This window comes from Asterias rubens, chromosome 8 (genome assembly GCF_902459465.1).
Source record: "Asterias rubens chromosome 8, eAstRub1.3, whole genome shotgun sequence".
Lineage (NCBI taxonomy): Eukaryota > Metazoa > Echinodermata > Asteroidea > Forcipulatida > Asteriidae > Asterias > Asterias rubens.
This window is the reverse complement of record NC_047069.1, coordinates 4,690,811-4,706,450: the sequence shown is the minus strand read 5'-3', so window position 1 is coordinate 4,706,450 and position 15,640 is coordinate 4,690,811. Positions and strand designations below refer to the sequence as shown.

At 36.1% G+C, this 15,640-nt stretch overlaps 2 protein-coding genes across 2 annotated transcripts; both read left to right on the top strand.

The window, feature by feature from the left end:
• The first annotated feature begins 69 nt into the window (after nucleotides 1–69).
• On the top strand, nucleotides 70–5,993 carry LOC117293808 (WD repeat-containing protein 55-like). The gene is made up of 8 exons (XM_033776258.1): nucleotides 70–246; nucleotides 1,169–1,275; nucleotides 1,589–1,686; nucleotides 2,186–2,346; nucleotides 3,216–3,322; nucleotides 3,676–3,775; nucleotides 4,288–4,457; nucleotides 4,875–5,993. The coding sequence occupies exons 1-8, from the start codon at nucleotides 70–72 to the stop codon at nucleotides 5,128–5,130; spliced, it is 1,176 nt and encodes a 391-aa protein (XP_033632149.1). The 3' UTR covers nucleotides 5,131–5,993.
• Nucleotides 5,994–6,164: 171 nt separating this feature from the next.
• Nucleotides 6,165–8,061, top strand: LOC117293809 (methyltransferase-like protein 7A). Its single transcript, XM_033776259.1, has 2 exons — nucleotides 6,165–6,997; nucleotides 7,703–8,061. Exons 1-2 carry the CDS (start codon nucleotides 6,374–6,376, stop codon nucleotides 7,940–7,942), a joined length of 864 nt encoding a protein of 287 aa, XP_033632150.1. The 5' UTR covers nucleotides 6,165–6,373; the 3' UTR covers nucleotides 7,943–8,061.
• The last annotated feature ends 7,579 nt before the right edge of the window (nucleotides 8,062–15,640 follow it).

The window sequence follows — 15,640 nt, the reverse complement described above, 5'->3', positions numbered from 1 at the left end:
GCGCCCCCTTTTGGGGGAAGTTATTATTCGTATTCGGGTTATTATTTGTAATTGGGTGAAATTGTAAAGATGGCGGCCACCATGTCGGAAAACGTGAGCAACCTTGAGGACTGTGCTAAAGATGATTCTGTCTCTGATTCAGATGAAGCCAGCAATAATTCTGAAGAAGAAGAAGCAGAATCGGAAAGTGAAAGTGAGGAAGAGGGGAATAGTGAAGATGAAGAAGAAGACGATGACGAATCGGAGGTGAGAATTTTCATTCATAATCATTCAAATTCAATTCATTTTTATAAAATATTAAACTTTAAAGACACTGGACACTATTGGTAATTGTCAAAGACCAGTCTTCTCACTTGCTGTATCTCAACATATGCATAAAATAACAAACCTGTAAAAATTTGAGCTTGATTGGTCGTTGAAGTTGCGAGATAACTATGAAAGAAAAAACACCCTTGTCACACGAAGTTGTGTGCTTTCAGATGCTTGATTTCGAGACCTCAAATTCTAAACTTGAGGTCTCGAAATCAAATTAGTGGAAAATTACTTCTTTCTCGAAAACTACTCCACTTCAGAGGGAGCCACTTCTCACAATGTGTTATCCTATCAACCTCTGCCCATTACTCGTAATCAAGAAAGGTTTTATGATGATAATTATTTTGAGTAATTACCAATAGTGTCCACTGCCTTTAAAAGGCAAAATATTGCACCACCTTAGGCGCAGTACAGGGGTACAAATATAAATACATTTTAACAAACAAAGATGACAATGTATGTAATGTTGGCACTTACTTCTATCCTCGCGCGCAAACTTCAGCCTCCGCCTCGCTGAGCGTGCAAACTTGAACTGAAGATTATGCGTGTAAGCTTCAAGCTTGCGCGAAAGCTTGCGCGGGCAGCTTGTTTACGCCAAAACAACAATAAATAAAAAAAAATTGAGTGTGGTGTGTTGTTTGTTTTTGTGAAGAGGAAGCCAGGAAATTGCATGGAAAAGGAATCATGAATCATCTTCCAATCCAAGTTGCAGCCGCTCATTTGATTTATTTTATTCATATTATTTGTGATGATTATAGTATTTCCCCCCTGACTCTGGTCAGGGACTGTTGGTGGGGACGAGGCTAGCAACCATCTTTAACTGTTGTTTTTATATTTTTATATATTTTTTGAACAGGCACCCAAACCCAAGACCATTTTGTGTGATGATATGATATCCAGATTATGTTGTCATCCAAGTGATAACATCCTGGCTGGAGCTATGATGGATGGCACTGTTAAACTGTAAGACCCTTTACATTATGCTAATGTTCACATTGTTGATAATGATAGGCCCCCTTCGAGTACATTTAGCAAAAGTTTTGTATTATGAATGATGTTGGTATTTTTTTTAATTTTATCTATTTGCTGAATTTGAAGTTGTGCTTCTAATAAACTAATGACTCTAAGTATGTAAATAAATCTTGATATCAGTTGTCTTGCAATATAGTGTATTACTTTACTTGCAATGCATTAACAGGAAGTATACACAATCCTCTTCAGAAAAGATCTGGTATTAAATATGTATATGTTTTAATTTCTCCCTTTTTTTGCTTAGGTATTCTTTTTCACCAGAAATGCCAAGTGAAGAGATTATGTCCTTGCCAGCTCATCAGAAAGCCTGTAGGGGTGTGGCCTTCTCAGATGATGGTAAAAGTAAGTAGCATTTCTCTGTGATCAGTGAAAGAAGAAATATTAAGAAATATAGTTTATTTCACAAGCTAATTTGGTTGGACGTGTGGTGAGAAACAACACTGCAACTTTTTCTTGGCTAAAATCTCATGTTCATCAGGAAAATGGTTCAGAAGATTCATAGTCAAAAGTGTAGTGAGATGTTGCCTTGCACAAAGATGAGGTGATAACAATAGCAATTTTTGTTTGTTTAGGTGCTGTGAAAGAACTTTTAAACAGTTGTTGTTGTTAACAATTGATTTTCTATCTAGTTTGTGGTAACAACACTTGTGTGTCTACTTCCCAGGTAGATTTTGTTCTTGAGAACTGTATTGCTTTTCAATGTATTGTCTTTCAAATAGTTACCATTGATAACTGTTTGGTGAGACTAAATGTTACAAAAACAATTACTTGTCTCAAAGTGTATATTAGTTTTTTTCTTTACAAAATCTCTTATGTATTTGTTTACTTCTGTCTCTTACAGCACTCTACACAATTTCAAGGGACAAGTCACTAAGGGTTTTTGATGCCAACACTGGACAGACGACACAGCAGTTTCTTAAGGCACATGATAGCCCCCTCTACTGTTTACTGGTTGCTGATGAGAATCTTATTGCCACAGCTGATGATGATGGTCAATTCAAAGTAAGGCATTACATGAGTTTGAAAATTAGACTGTGTCCGAATAGCAGGCTGTGGCTAACTGCTGGATCGCCGTGTCATCATGTGTTGTATTGGACGTCCTTAGTTTAAGCTGTAGCCATAGCCGCCGATTTGGACATGGCCTGAGATTGAGTTATACAGAGGTCAACCTTTGAGATGGCACCAGGGTCAAAATTTCTAGAATTTTTTATTACATTATCCACAAACTTTATTTAAGCTGTGTACAGATTTTGCCTGTAAGAAAGTCCAGGCTCTGTGTCTCCTTTGTAGGCGTAATGGCCAAGTAACATGGTCTAAAATAATACAAATAGGTATATAACACAGGCTTCATTTAATAGACTAAATCACACTGACACAAAAGGACCAATTAACTACAAGGATCTTAAGAGAAATGTTTGTGTCTTTGAGATCTCATGGCAGTCTTAAGACAAATATTTGGATAGATGCCAGAAGAGTCTAAGCTAGTATGGTTTTGGGTTTGGATTTAATTTTAGTCTGCAAAAAATGAAACTTAAGTTTTGGTTAAAACATCTGTTAACACGATTGAATGTTTTGCTAACACTTGGCCATCCATGCCAACCATAGCAGTTTGTTTCTCAATAAAAGAAATATTTATACTGTGCATACCGATACTCGATCTCAGTGTTTAGAATGTCAACATTGCCAGGTCTTTTTCTTATTTGTAAACATCATTAAAAACTGGAAAACATACAAAGTTTTCTGTGCTTTCTAGTTTTTGGGTAAAACTTAAGTTCCATGTTTACATTACAGATTCCCTTTAAATTGGCAATAATCTGTTGGTCTAGCCTCCACTGATGTTTGATTGACACTACTGTGTTTTTTACCTGCAGGTGTGGGATCTGAGAAAGAAACATGCTATTATGGAAGTAAAGGAGAATGAAGATTACATCAGTGAAATGGCCATTGACAAGGCTAGACGGATCATTGTGGCAACGAGGTACATATGTCTGTCTGCTTGTTTGTTTGTTTGTTTGTTTCATTTTGTTTGTTTAGATGATTTTCCCATCATGGGAACACAAGGGGATATAAACACCAAGCTTGCAATAAGCCAATCTCTCTCATACAAACATTGCCTTAACATCTTTGATTATGAATTTCACAAAGCAATAAATTGTGATTCAAAACTAGACGACAATACTTGTTCTTACTGTAAAATTACCCAAATAGGCAATTGGCTAATCCTATACAGTACATTAAACATTGTATGGTTTGCAGGAAAACAAAATGCATAGTATATCTGCTGTTTAGAACTTGTGTTTGACAGTTTTTCTGTTCATGTTTTTTTTTCAGTGGTGATGGTACAATGTCTTCTTTCAACATCAGACGAAGGAAGTTTGTGATGAAATCAGAGAATGTTCAGAACGAGATGATGACAATAACACTAGTAAAGGTACATGATGTTTAATTAAGTTATGAGTATTCATCACTGATTTGAGCCTTATCAACACGGTTGTACTGACCATCTCTAAATTAAGCCAATAACTTAAGCTGTTGCTTTTTTTTCTTTAGGGGAGGGGGGGGGTTACAAAAACACCTTTCCAGTGCGTCCCCATCTACATTGTCTTTTCAATGTTAAATGCAGGAAATATTATCCAGAAAGCTCAGGATTGGAAATTAGTGAGAACAAAATTTATTTCAACCTGTAAGCTTATAGATCAATGACAATCCTCTCAAAAGACACATGTCCAACTTCTTCTGCAGTCAAAGAAACAGCATTAGAAAAAACCCATTGTCTAATCACAAACAAGCCCAATCCCTAACAAAACATCAACTTTTTTCCCAAGACATTTGATTGAATTTTCACACACTTTTTAAAACTAGAGGATATGAACGAATATACTCTCTCTCCCATCAACCAATTATGTAGTGTCCTTATTTCTTATAATTTGATATGCTTTACAGGATGGAAAGAAAATTGTGTGCGGAGCGAGTGACGGCGCCCTCAACATCTACAACTGGAATGAGTTTGGTGATCTGAGTGACCGCTTCCCCGGTCACCCACAGTCTGTTGATTGCTGTGTGGCACTCACTGATAGCATTGTGTTTACTGGCAGCATGGATGGAATGATCAGGTGGGTCAAACTGTTTACTTTCACTCTCTTTGACCTTGTTCTTAGCGATTATATTGTGATGGATGAGACTATACAATGTAAACAAACCCATGGGTAATCATGTGTCATGGGTGTCATTGCTGAGTGGTTAAGAGCGTCAAATTCAAGTCCTGGTGGGTTTGAATCCTGGTTATGGCACTTGTGTTCATTTTATAGGCATCTGAAAGCACACAGATTTGTACAACAAGGTTTGTTTCCTTTCATTATTCTCTTGCAATGTTAATGATCGATTGAGTCAAATAATTTACAGATTTTTTATGTTATGCATGTTGGGATACACCAAGTGAGAACAAACACTGGTCTTTGACAATTACCAAATGTGTCCAGTGCCTACTATTACTCAAAGCATTAATTTCATTTCTTCGGTATTTGTTTCAGAGCCGTCAGCATCCTCCCAAATCGTTTCCTTGGTGTGGTTGGAGACCACGGTGACTTCCCAATTGAGTCTCTCGCGGTCACCCCAGACAAACAGGTCCTCATCAGTTGCTCCCACGACCAGAAAATTAAATTCTGGAACGTGTCGCACCTCCTCAAGAAAGATGTGGACCCCCAGGCTAAGGCTGAACCCAAGAATAAATTCAGACATTTCAACGCCAAGGGAAAGCATGAGAACTTCTTTTCTGGTCTGAAATAACATTAATAAAAATCTGAGGTTTTAAATATAAACTTTTCCTGATCAGTTGCTCCCACGACCAGGAAATTAAGTTGTGGAATGTGTCGCACCTCCTCAAGAAAGACGAGGAACTCCAGGCTAAGGCTGGACACAAGAACAAATTCAGACATTTGAACGCCAAGGGAAAGCATGAGAACGTCTTTTCTGGTCTGACATAACAATAATAAAGAACTTGAATTTAACGCTCGTAACCACTCTGCCATGACACCCATGACACATGATTGCCCATGGGTTTGTTTACTTTGTATAGTCTCAGCCATCACAATATAATAGCTAAGATCTACAATAAAAAGCTGAGGTTTTAAATTAAACCCTTTTTTTCTGCAAGTAAACATGTTGAATTTTGTTTAGCAAGCCCTGATATATTTTTAAACCTTTTTTTAAGTAATCAAAGAGCTCAAGTGAGCGTTTAAGTTTTTTGTTATTAAGTGTTTATTTTCAGAGGGCAGCGTGGGCTTCTTTTCATTGTATACATAGTTTACCATTCCATAGGTACAGCAACAACAAAAAGTGTAAAAGAAGGCAAAGTTTCTTTTATGTCAAAATTGGATTTTTTTAAACTTTGTTCTTTAAAAGTTATTTATGAAGTTATGTAATTATTTGTTTTGCATTTTCTAAAGGATAAAATACGACGAGGATAATACATTAGTTGTAATGTATTCCCTGTTTTTATGAACAATAAACAATATAATTTTTGAAAAAGATCACAGAAGAGTTTGAGAAAACATTTTGTCTTCCTTAAATGGTGAGATTTGTTTTGGCTGTGCACTATTAATACTTATCAGCTTATTTTTGCTAGTACTTTAAATAAGCTAGCGTACTGAAGTTATTATACATGGAAAGTAATTATTGCAAAATCCATACTGCAAAGTGCGTTGACCAATTCTTTGCTATTTATAGATAATGTAAACAATAAAGTTCAATCTTCAAGAGGGCGCTATGTAGGCATCGAGAGAACATTACAAACCTGACAATAATAATAATAATCACGACCATATCCTCATTATGAAGAGCAAAATATTTCATACAAACGTTTTGGTATAACAAAAGCCGTACACAACTACTTTGTGCAAGATGTAAATAATTATGGGATATCATTCTACATTGCTGAGTTCAGATATATTTAATATTTGAGTGTCATGTCCTGGCAACCGTACAAATAAAAGGGAAACTTTGACACATCCAAATCTGGGACAGCAAAAACATGGCCGCTACACCTGGAAACGACGCCGGACCTCCGCCAACTTCAACCATGGAGTCGGAAGGAATCTTCTCGTCTGTGGCATTCTTTTACAGTTCTCGAGTTTTGCTTCTTGTTGTTGTGCTTTGGGTCATCCATGTGGTGTTCATCAGATATATCCAGCCCCCCATTATGGCCTACTTCTTAAACCGTATGCGGACCGTGTACAACAAGGCGATGGATAGTTTCAAACAAGAGCTGCTCAAAGATTTGGAGAGTCTTCGTCCTGAAAAGTCAACAGAATCCGAGAAAGAATCCGTAGAGGAACCTGCTGCAAATGGCCAGACGACTCCAGGTATAACAGTTCTGGAGATTGGAGTTGGTGCTGGTGCAAATTTTAAGTACTATCCCGAAGGAACTGAGGTTGTTGGAATTGAACCGAATCCGAGTTTTGCCGGCTACCTCGGGAAGAACGCTGCCGAGTACTACCCACGGGTTCGTCTGCAACGCACGGTGGTGGCGTATGCCGAGGATCTCCGCGGACATGTTGATGACAGCAGCGTGGATGCGGTGGTCAGCACCCTTGTGCTCTGCAGTGTCAAGGACGTTGATGCAGTGATAAAAGAGGCAAAACGTGTTCTTAAACCGGTATGAATTATGACTGCATGCGCCAAGATTAAAAAAAGTTAAAAATCAGTACTAAATGGTCACACCACTAGCTAGAAAGACCTATGGGGTTCTGTACTATTCTAATTCTAATTTGTTTTTGACATTTGCATTTTCATTTGCATTAATGTTTTAAAAATAAGCCCAGTTTTTACTGGGTCTACTTTTACCTCACGAATCGTGCCTCTACAGCTCTACAACAAGTGCAGTTGTAGTTGTGTTAACGTAACCCTCTTCCCGAACCTATACAATTTCATATATGGGGGGGGGGGGGGGGGGGAGGAGGGGATTCAAGCGAAGGCAAACACAGAATTGTTGGGAGGGGGCAGTTACTGTAAATGTATCAAACCAATTTATCGTCCCACTCACCTTGCAGTAAAAATACCTGGCGCTTTGTATCCTTTTGCAAAAAGCGCGTTATACGGTTATTCTTATTACTTATTATTATATTGTGCACTTTTTTATCTAAATCTCCGAATCGAGGGGCAAGGGTTCTAGCTTACGCCAGTACAATGAAGCAGTTTCAACTAGTAGATGAAATGCACTGTATATTGAATAAAAATGGCTTTTCGTACATGTACTTGATTTTCTTTGTTCAAACCAAAATCATTTATAAAATGTACCCAGTAAGTTTCCCTTGTGGTTTATTATTTGATAGTTGTAAACTTGTGCTTTTTTAACACACAGGGTGGAAAGTTCTACTTTCTGGAACATGTATGCGCCGAACCAGGGACATGGGTGCGCACCATCCAGTGGTTGATCCATCCAGTATGGTTTTACTTTGGAGATGGCTGCCAGTTAATGCAGACACCATGGGTCAACGTTGACCAGGCCGGCTTCTCCAAGGTCCTCTATAAGAAGTTCCTTGCCCATCCTAAGTTAATCCGATTGATACGCCCCCATGTGATGGGTTTTGCAACCAAGTAATGCAACACAAGGAGATTCTGAGAACTTGGGTTGTCCTTCCCAATTCTTATTTGTTTTGTTTTTAGGCCGGGGCTGGATTTCACAAAGGGTCATATCTCTAGTTAGGACAAGTTACTTGTCCTAACTTCTTAGGACTAGCCTCAAGTTTTGAATAGCTCCTAGGACTAGTCCTAACCTAACTCTTTGTGAAATTGACCCATGGAATTTCAAATTTGAAAGGGCATGACCCTTTTTAGTTTTGCAAAGGGCACATCTATCACTGGGAAAATCTTAAAGTCAATGGGAAACTTTTGGTGGGAGCACCAAGGCCAAGACAAGGGGCAACGGAGGCCAAGGCCTCCAAAGCGTGCGTGTAATTCCAGACCTGTAGTATTATTGCATTTTCGATTGAAATACTGTTGAAAACTGTGCTAAGGTATTCAACTTCATGTTTGAAAGGGCACATCATTTTTCCTCTGGCAAGGGGGGGGGGGGGGTGCATTCTATGAGGAGAGTTAAATATGTACTATTACTAAATGGCAACACAGCAAAAGCACAGGGCACCTCAGTAATTGCTGCGGGTTAATTTGAGGCCTGTTTTGAACCCCCAAAACAGGGGTTGCAATGATCAGTTATTTTATCCACTGTCCTAAACAAACATTTTACAATCATATTTAAAGTTGTACATCTGTATAACCGAACATGCTGTTGGCTGGCTATTGAGAAGAGTGGGTGTTGAGGTTATTATTGACAATACATTCAACTTTTAAAATCTCAGGTCCGTTATTGTTCAAAAAAATTCTGATTCCACAACCTTTGGAGAGCAACCCAATTATTGTGTAGTATTTTGTTCAAGTTTGGGTTCTTTTTGTAACTTAACACAGTGTCCACAGATTTACATTAAAACTTACACAGTTTGAAGATAATGGCAGTAGAGGTGCTGTAGTTTTTGAGAAATGAGTAAAAACAATGTCACGAAAATACGTTTTCATGCTAAATAAAAACTTTGTCTGAGGTCTCGAATCAAATTCGTGGAAAATTACTTCTTTCTAAAAAGCTTCAGAGGCAGTCGTTTCCCACAATGTTTTATACCATCAACAGCTCTCCATTACTTGTTACCAATAGTGTCCACTGCCTTTAAGTTTAGTGTAAATCTGTGGACATTGTGTTTTGTAACCTACAAAAACTATGCAGACCCTTTAAAGAAAAAAATATATACAGTGTGTGTTCAAAAAGAATGTCATGACCCAATAGAAAGAACAAAGTTTTTTTTCTTTCTATGCATTCGATGGACAATCGCTCAGGTTAAAACTTGTTTATAACTGCAGATGGACAACATTCTCTGTCTGCAATCATACAAAACCAAATTAATCCATTCATTGGGATTGAAAAATGAATTCACGAATATCAAGAAACCTGCCTTTTAAATTGTTTTTACAGTAGTTAATTTCTAGTTGGAACATTTGTAAGTTTGTTCTGTAGTGTTTATATAATTTCCTATGTTGAAATGCATCCGATGCCAACAATTTTGTTAAAAAAGGGAAAACACTTCAACATTTTAACCAGTTTTCAGTTCTGTTAAAATTCACTATAAGTGACATTTTACCAGTACAGAATTTAACCTTTGAAGTTTATTACTACGTACTTTCATAGTTAACTTTTGTACTTTAACTTTGTGAAAAGCCATATATAGCTGCTTTATATTTAACCAAGTGTATTTCAGGCCAAGTAAAATAAATAACATGTTGCTCGTCCCCGCCCGCACCGGTTTTGGCGGCCGCACCGATTTTTTTGGTTATTTGTTATTAAAAAAAAAAAAATCATCATCTTTCTTAGATGTAGGCCTACAAAAAATGCTAGCAAAACGCATAATGAGAAACTTGGTACTTAGAAACATTTTGCCCTTCACGTTTGCATGCCACAGTTCTATGCAATAACTTTGGAGCAAAAGCAAGAGTAACTCTTTGGAAAGAATAAAAATGTATCAAAGTAGACACAAAAACACACACAGTATTTCAGGACATACAGAACATACTCATAAAACCATCTTCAAATACGATATTGCGGCCATCTTAGACATGGTTGCCATCTTGAAAAAATAACAAACAATTTGATAATAACAAATAACAAGGACCTCCCTCACTGACCTTTTCAAAAAGTCCAGAAGAGCAACATGTTATTTATTTTACTTGGCCTTATCTTAATGCGTTAAATTAACTACTAATGATTAACGTGTCTTTGAAAATGAAGTAGGGGACACCGAGGCAATGAGAAAACAGCTGCAATTATTTTGAAGAAACATTGGTTACAAAAAAAGTACAGATGGTAATTTGTATTCTCAAAGGATTGTTTACTTTTGTGTACTAGCTCATGTATGAAGTAACTTGTGCATCATCTGTGTAAAGTATAATTTAAACTGCCCGATCTTCGTGAGAGATACTTTTTGCATTTTATCTAGCAGTCAACTTTTTAAATCAACTCATTTTACCAAACATTTTTATTGACGTATTTGTGTGGCCAAACTAAGCCCTTCCCCCTTTGTCTCCTTTGGTTTATTTGTATTTTCTGTGTGCTTTTTGCTCATCTCTCTTTATTCATGTATTTCAACTTATAACGTGTTATATACCTGTTTATGTGTGTTGTGTTTTGTTGCCATCTGCTAGGGGAAGGGTTGAAATGTCAGGCCAAACTATGTGTGCAGTAACAACACCTGTGCTCTTATAATCGGTTTAAGCAGTTTCCAGCAGCTGATTATATTTTATCATTTTTTTAATATAAAATTAAACTAGTAGTGCAACATGCTTTAGTTTGTTAATTGTAAACATTGTTTTCAAACTTCATATCAATTAAATACATCTGTAATTAAATACATCTGCCATGTTTGAATAAAACTTAACTTTTAAACACAAAGGAAATTATCTCTTGTCGACACTTTGTCAATTTGCTTTTATTTTATTGTTTCTCAAAGTATCTCAAATTATTTATATTTACAAAGAAAAACATCCGAATATATTTGGCAAGACAGTTATTCCTTTTTTACTGTAAAAGTATGTTTTACTTTTGATAAATGCATTGCAAAATAACAGGAACATAACATGTAAGGGATAGATCACAGATTCTTTTCACAGAATACAAACAACCCAAATCAAAATTTCTTTAAATCCAGATAAGCTAATAGCATTTTATATATTTTCAAATCACCCCCAACAAGCTGAACATAAAATTGTGCTAGTTTACTTTAATGAGAATATTGTGGAAATTGTCTAAAATGTAACAATTTCCATCAATTTGTATATTGTTATTTAGGAAATTCCTCAAACTTTGTGTTACTTTTTCAATTTGCTTATAAATTTCGTCAAAAGTAAAAACTCCATATTAATTTAAAGGAATCGTCCCTGAAAGTTGAAGAGCAAGTGTTTGATAACTACTCGTCCAAATGGATTTTACACTAAATTTATAGTTCAGCTGTTTCTTTGCCTGATGTCAGTTGATCTTCCCCTGAAATTTAATCCATTTAGAATGATTTCTCACAACATGAAATGCAAACCCATACATGGACAATACTAAATCCTGAATCAGATTCTGGAGACATGTGTTGTGGAAATACTGATAACGACTTTTGATAAGGGCAACGCACAGATGATTCATCACCCCTTTTCCAGGGTCCAACAACCCATCTCTGAAAAGTCTGACCCATTGACAGCTATTGCAGAAAGAGGAACATGACTTAAGGGCCAAATTTTCAGCAAAAATAGGTTACCAACCAGAACACCATACAGTTAACATCGATGCAACTGGTACCCTGGTTATTTCTTGCTTAGTCAAAACAAATTCTGCTAAAGTGGCAGCAACAGTCTCATGGACAGTGGTTACAGTATTCCCAAAGGTAGAAGATAAAACCAAATAAAAGTATCCGAGGTCCTCTCAGAAACAAAAGACAAAGTTATTATAACCGATACTAAATAAGCAAATACAATTAATCATGTGTTTTCCTTGCCAAGAAGGGCGGTTAAGAAAAATACAAATGATATCAACCCTTTAAACTTAATAAATTGATTAGTATGTCGTATTGATAAAAACAGATCATAAAAAAAATGCAGATTTTTCCACTCAACTTAAAATGTTCTACATAAAAATGAATACATAATTTATTTAAATGCTAAACTTATTGTTAGCTTAAGAATCAGCAACTTGACAATACAGGAATCAAATAAGGATAGCTGGAATGAAAAATATATACAGAAACAAAGAAACATTTACAAGAACAAAGGCAGATCTAGTTATGCGGATGCGCCCCCCCCCCCCTCCCCAACCCCAAACAGCAAAATTAATCCAATGCCTACTTAATTTATAGCACACTACAAAAGTAACACCCTCCCCCCCAAACACCCCAGGCCAATTATATTACTTTCTGGGTTCGCTATTGAAGAACAGAAAAACACAGCAGTAATACAAAGGGGACTGTGTGTCAGTGTACATGTATCATGTTTTGCATGTGAATAGATCAGGGGTCAATTTCACAAAAACAGTCCAAACTGCAGACTAGTCCTCGGAATCCACCCCAAAAAAATTAACCATGTCCGCTCCTGCATGCAAATAGCTGAACCATGTAAAGATATGCACAAGCTAACAAGCACACTAAAGTTTGCTTGCTGTTTATTTTGCATTTTGTTTCTTTGTAGCTGATCATCACTGTTTGATAAAATAGCCAGACCCTGCACAAATTATTAATTTACTCGTTAAAATTTCCATTAAAATTTGTAAAAAATATACTCTTGATCTTCTTACCAAATATTAATTTTCCAGGAACATTTGAATAATACATTAAAAAATATGTACATGTTTTCTTTTTCTCTCGCATTAACGTTCTGTCATCCTCAACATTAAAAATACTACCTCAAATTTAAAATGGCTAAAATATAGTGATGGCTTTAATTAGTAAAAAATACATTACAGAACTACTCTAGATTTATGTATGAACCGTTATTTACGGCTTATAATACTGGATGTTTGAGTTAAAGTCCTAAGGAACAGGGCCCAATTTCATAAAGCCTGCAAGTACAAAAACTTGCTGAGCATAGAATAGTATCGCTTAGCAGAAACAGGTTACCAGCCAAAATTACATTTGCCTGGTGCTCCACTTGCTAAACAACGAAATTTGTTCAGCAGTATTTTCTGCTTAAAAACACAGGACACCTTTGGTATTATTTCAAAGACCAGTCTTCTCACTTGGAGTATCTCAACATTATGCAGAAAATAATAAACCTGTGAAAATTTGAACTCAATTCGTCGTCGAAGTTGTGAGATAATAATGGAAGAAAAAACACCCTTGTTGCACGAAGTTGTGTGCTTTCAAAATGCAAAATCTAATTCTGAGGTCTCGAAATCAAATAAAAAAATTTTAGTGGAAAATTAATTTTTTCTTTAAACCTTTGTTACTTCAGAGGGAGACATTTCTCACAATGTTTTATACTATCAACAGCTCCCCATTGCTTGGTACCAAGTAATTTTTTACGCTAACAATTATTTTGAGTAATTACCAATACCGGTAGTGTCCAGTGCCTTTCACAGCTTTATGAAATTGGGAACAGAACCTACAATCTATCCTTTGATGATGCCAATTTGAGTTACCTGTATTTACACCGTTTAAACTTGACATCCGATTAATGTACTCTAACTGCGTAAAGCTCTGTCAATTTCATTTGTATAATTATTTGTTCACTTTAGTACCAAAATCTTCAATAGAAATGTCACACACTGTTTTGTGCAATTAGATATTTACATACATTGGTAGATTTGCCCGTGATGTACATTTTGTAACTTACACTTCAATACACAATTTTATCAGAGCATCCCTGGTTAGACATTGATTAGTATTTGAGGGAACAATACATGTTCATACGTACATTCTTTTAAACTTTAACTAGTTAAGTCTGTGTCATTTCATAATTATTTCAAATGTATGTTAAGCATTCTTTTCTTCCTATGATAGTTGAGGCATCTCTTTGACTATTATAGGATAGTAAGGTCCCTCACTGTTTTTTTTTGTCTCTACCTTGGTACGTTGAGGTAACTCCTTAACTTTCTAAGGTCTGTTTATTTTTGTTCCTTCCCTTCATAGGATAGCATTTCAAAATTAAAAATGTTGTTTTCAATAAACACAACATACAAATAACCCATAAAAAAACTTCATAAAATAAGTACGAGATTTCCTGTTTGAGGAAACTCTGATGAACAGCTTTATCTATTGTATCTGAGCTTGTTTATTGCATGATAATTTTGATATGCCAAAAGAAAATACAAATTTTGTATTCGGGGCAAAATTTCTTGATCATGACTGTATTTCAGACGGAAGTGTACATGTTTATCGACCAGGACTGTAGGTACTTAACAGGGCCCAATTTCATAGCGCTGCTTAACGGTAAGCAAATTTGCGTGCTTACTGTAGCAGAAAAATTTGCTCAAGCCTTAGCATATTTCACAGGTTAGCAGAAAAATTGGGCGGCCATCTTGCGTGTTTACCGTGGATTTGCATTGTGACGTAATTTATTTTCGTGCGGTAAGCACCGGAAGGTTAGCATGCCTTTTTGTGTGCTTACGGTTAGCAGCGCTATGAAACAGAAATTGCACAGTAAGCACAAAATCGGCCGCTAAGCAGCGCTATGAAATTGGGCCCTGGTTTCAAGTTTACAACATTCAATCTTTGAGTCTGAATGTCAACGTTCTTGCAATGTTTGGTATCTCAAGCAGAAGTATTTATATGTTGTACAGAAGGGAAGTTTTAACAGCTTTTATACTCAGAAAGAAATCATTAATACAAGTTAAGAAAAATGTAATACTTTCTGAGTGCTTTCTTTCAAATATCCATAATTTATCTGTTATTTTCCCATTCCATAACAGATGTCTGTATCATTCACCACAAAGAACAATTATTAATATTTTGCGACGCTCAGAAAAAAAATGTTCAGTCAGTATCACACCTACAACTTTTACCCCTTTTTGTTTTATGATATATATATATGTTTGACTATTCTTTCATTTAAGAAACATGAGCACTGTAAGATTATTATTCTTTGTTTTCTTTCAAGAGATTAGATACAAAATAACCCTGATATTAATTGTTTCTGTACAATTGGATACTTTGGCACTATTTGAAAACACACACGTTTGTAGAACAATACAAGTGATTTACCATGGAAAGACAGAGTTAATATTTGACAAATATCAGCAGAAGCACACAAACAAAAACATTTGTCATCGATATAAAAAAACACCAAAGGTTCCCAAACAAAAACAAAGTTATTTTAATGTCCTGAAAATAGTTTTGCTGATAAGTCAAAAGAAAAGATATTGAAGTAATTGTTTACATTCTGCTCTCCAATTACTCGCTTACAGGGCAAACACCAAATTTCTGTGCTAGCTGTGTATATGGTGGAAGGAAAGAATGTCCAGTAATGTGGAGCTCGCACGTGCATAACGGAAATTCCCTGGTAATCTGCTAATCTGTGCTAATCTTTGAATCCCCAACCGTAACACTTGTGTAAAACCTTTCTTGGTGACGAGTAATAGGGAGAGGTTGATGGCATAAAACATTGTGAGAAATGGCTCCCTCTGAAGTGCCATAGTTTTCGAGAAAGAAGTAATTTTCCACGAATTTGATTTCGAGACCTCAAGTTCTAAACATGAGGTCCCGAAATCAACTATCTAAACGCACACAAC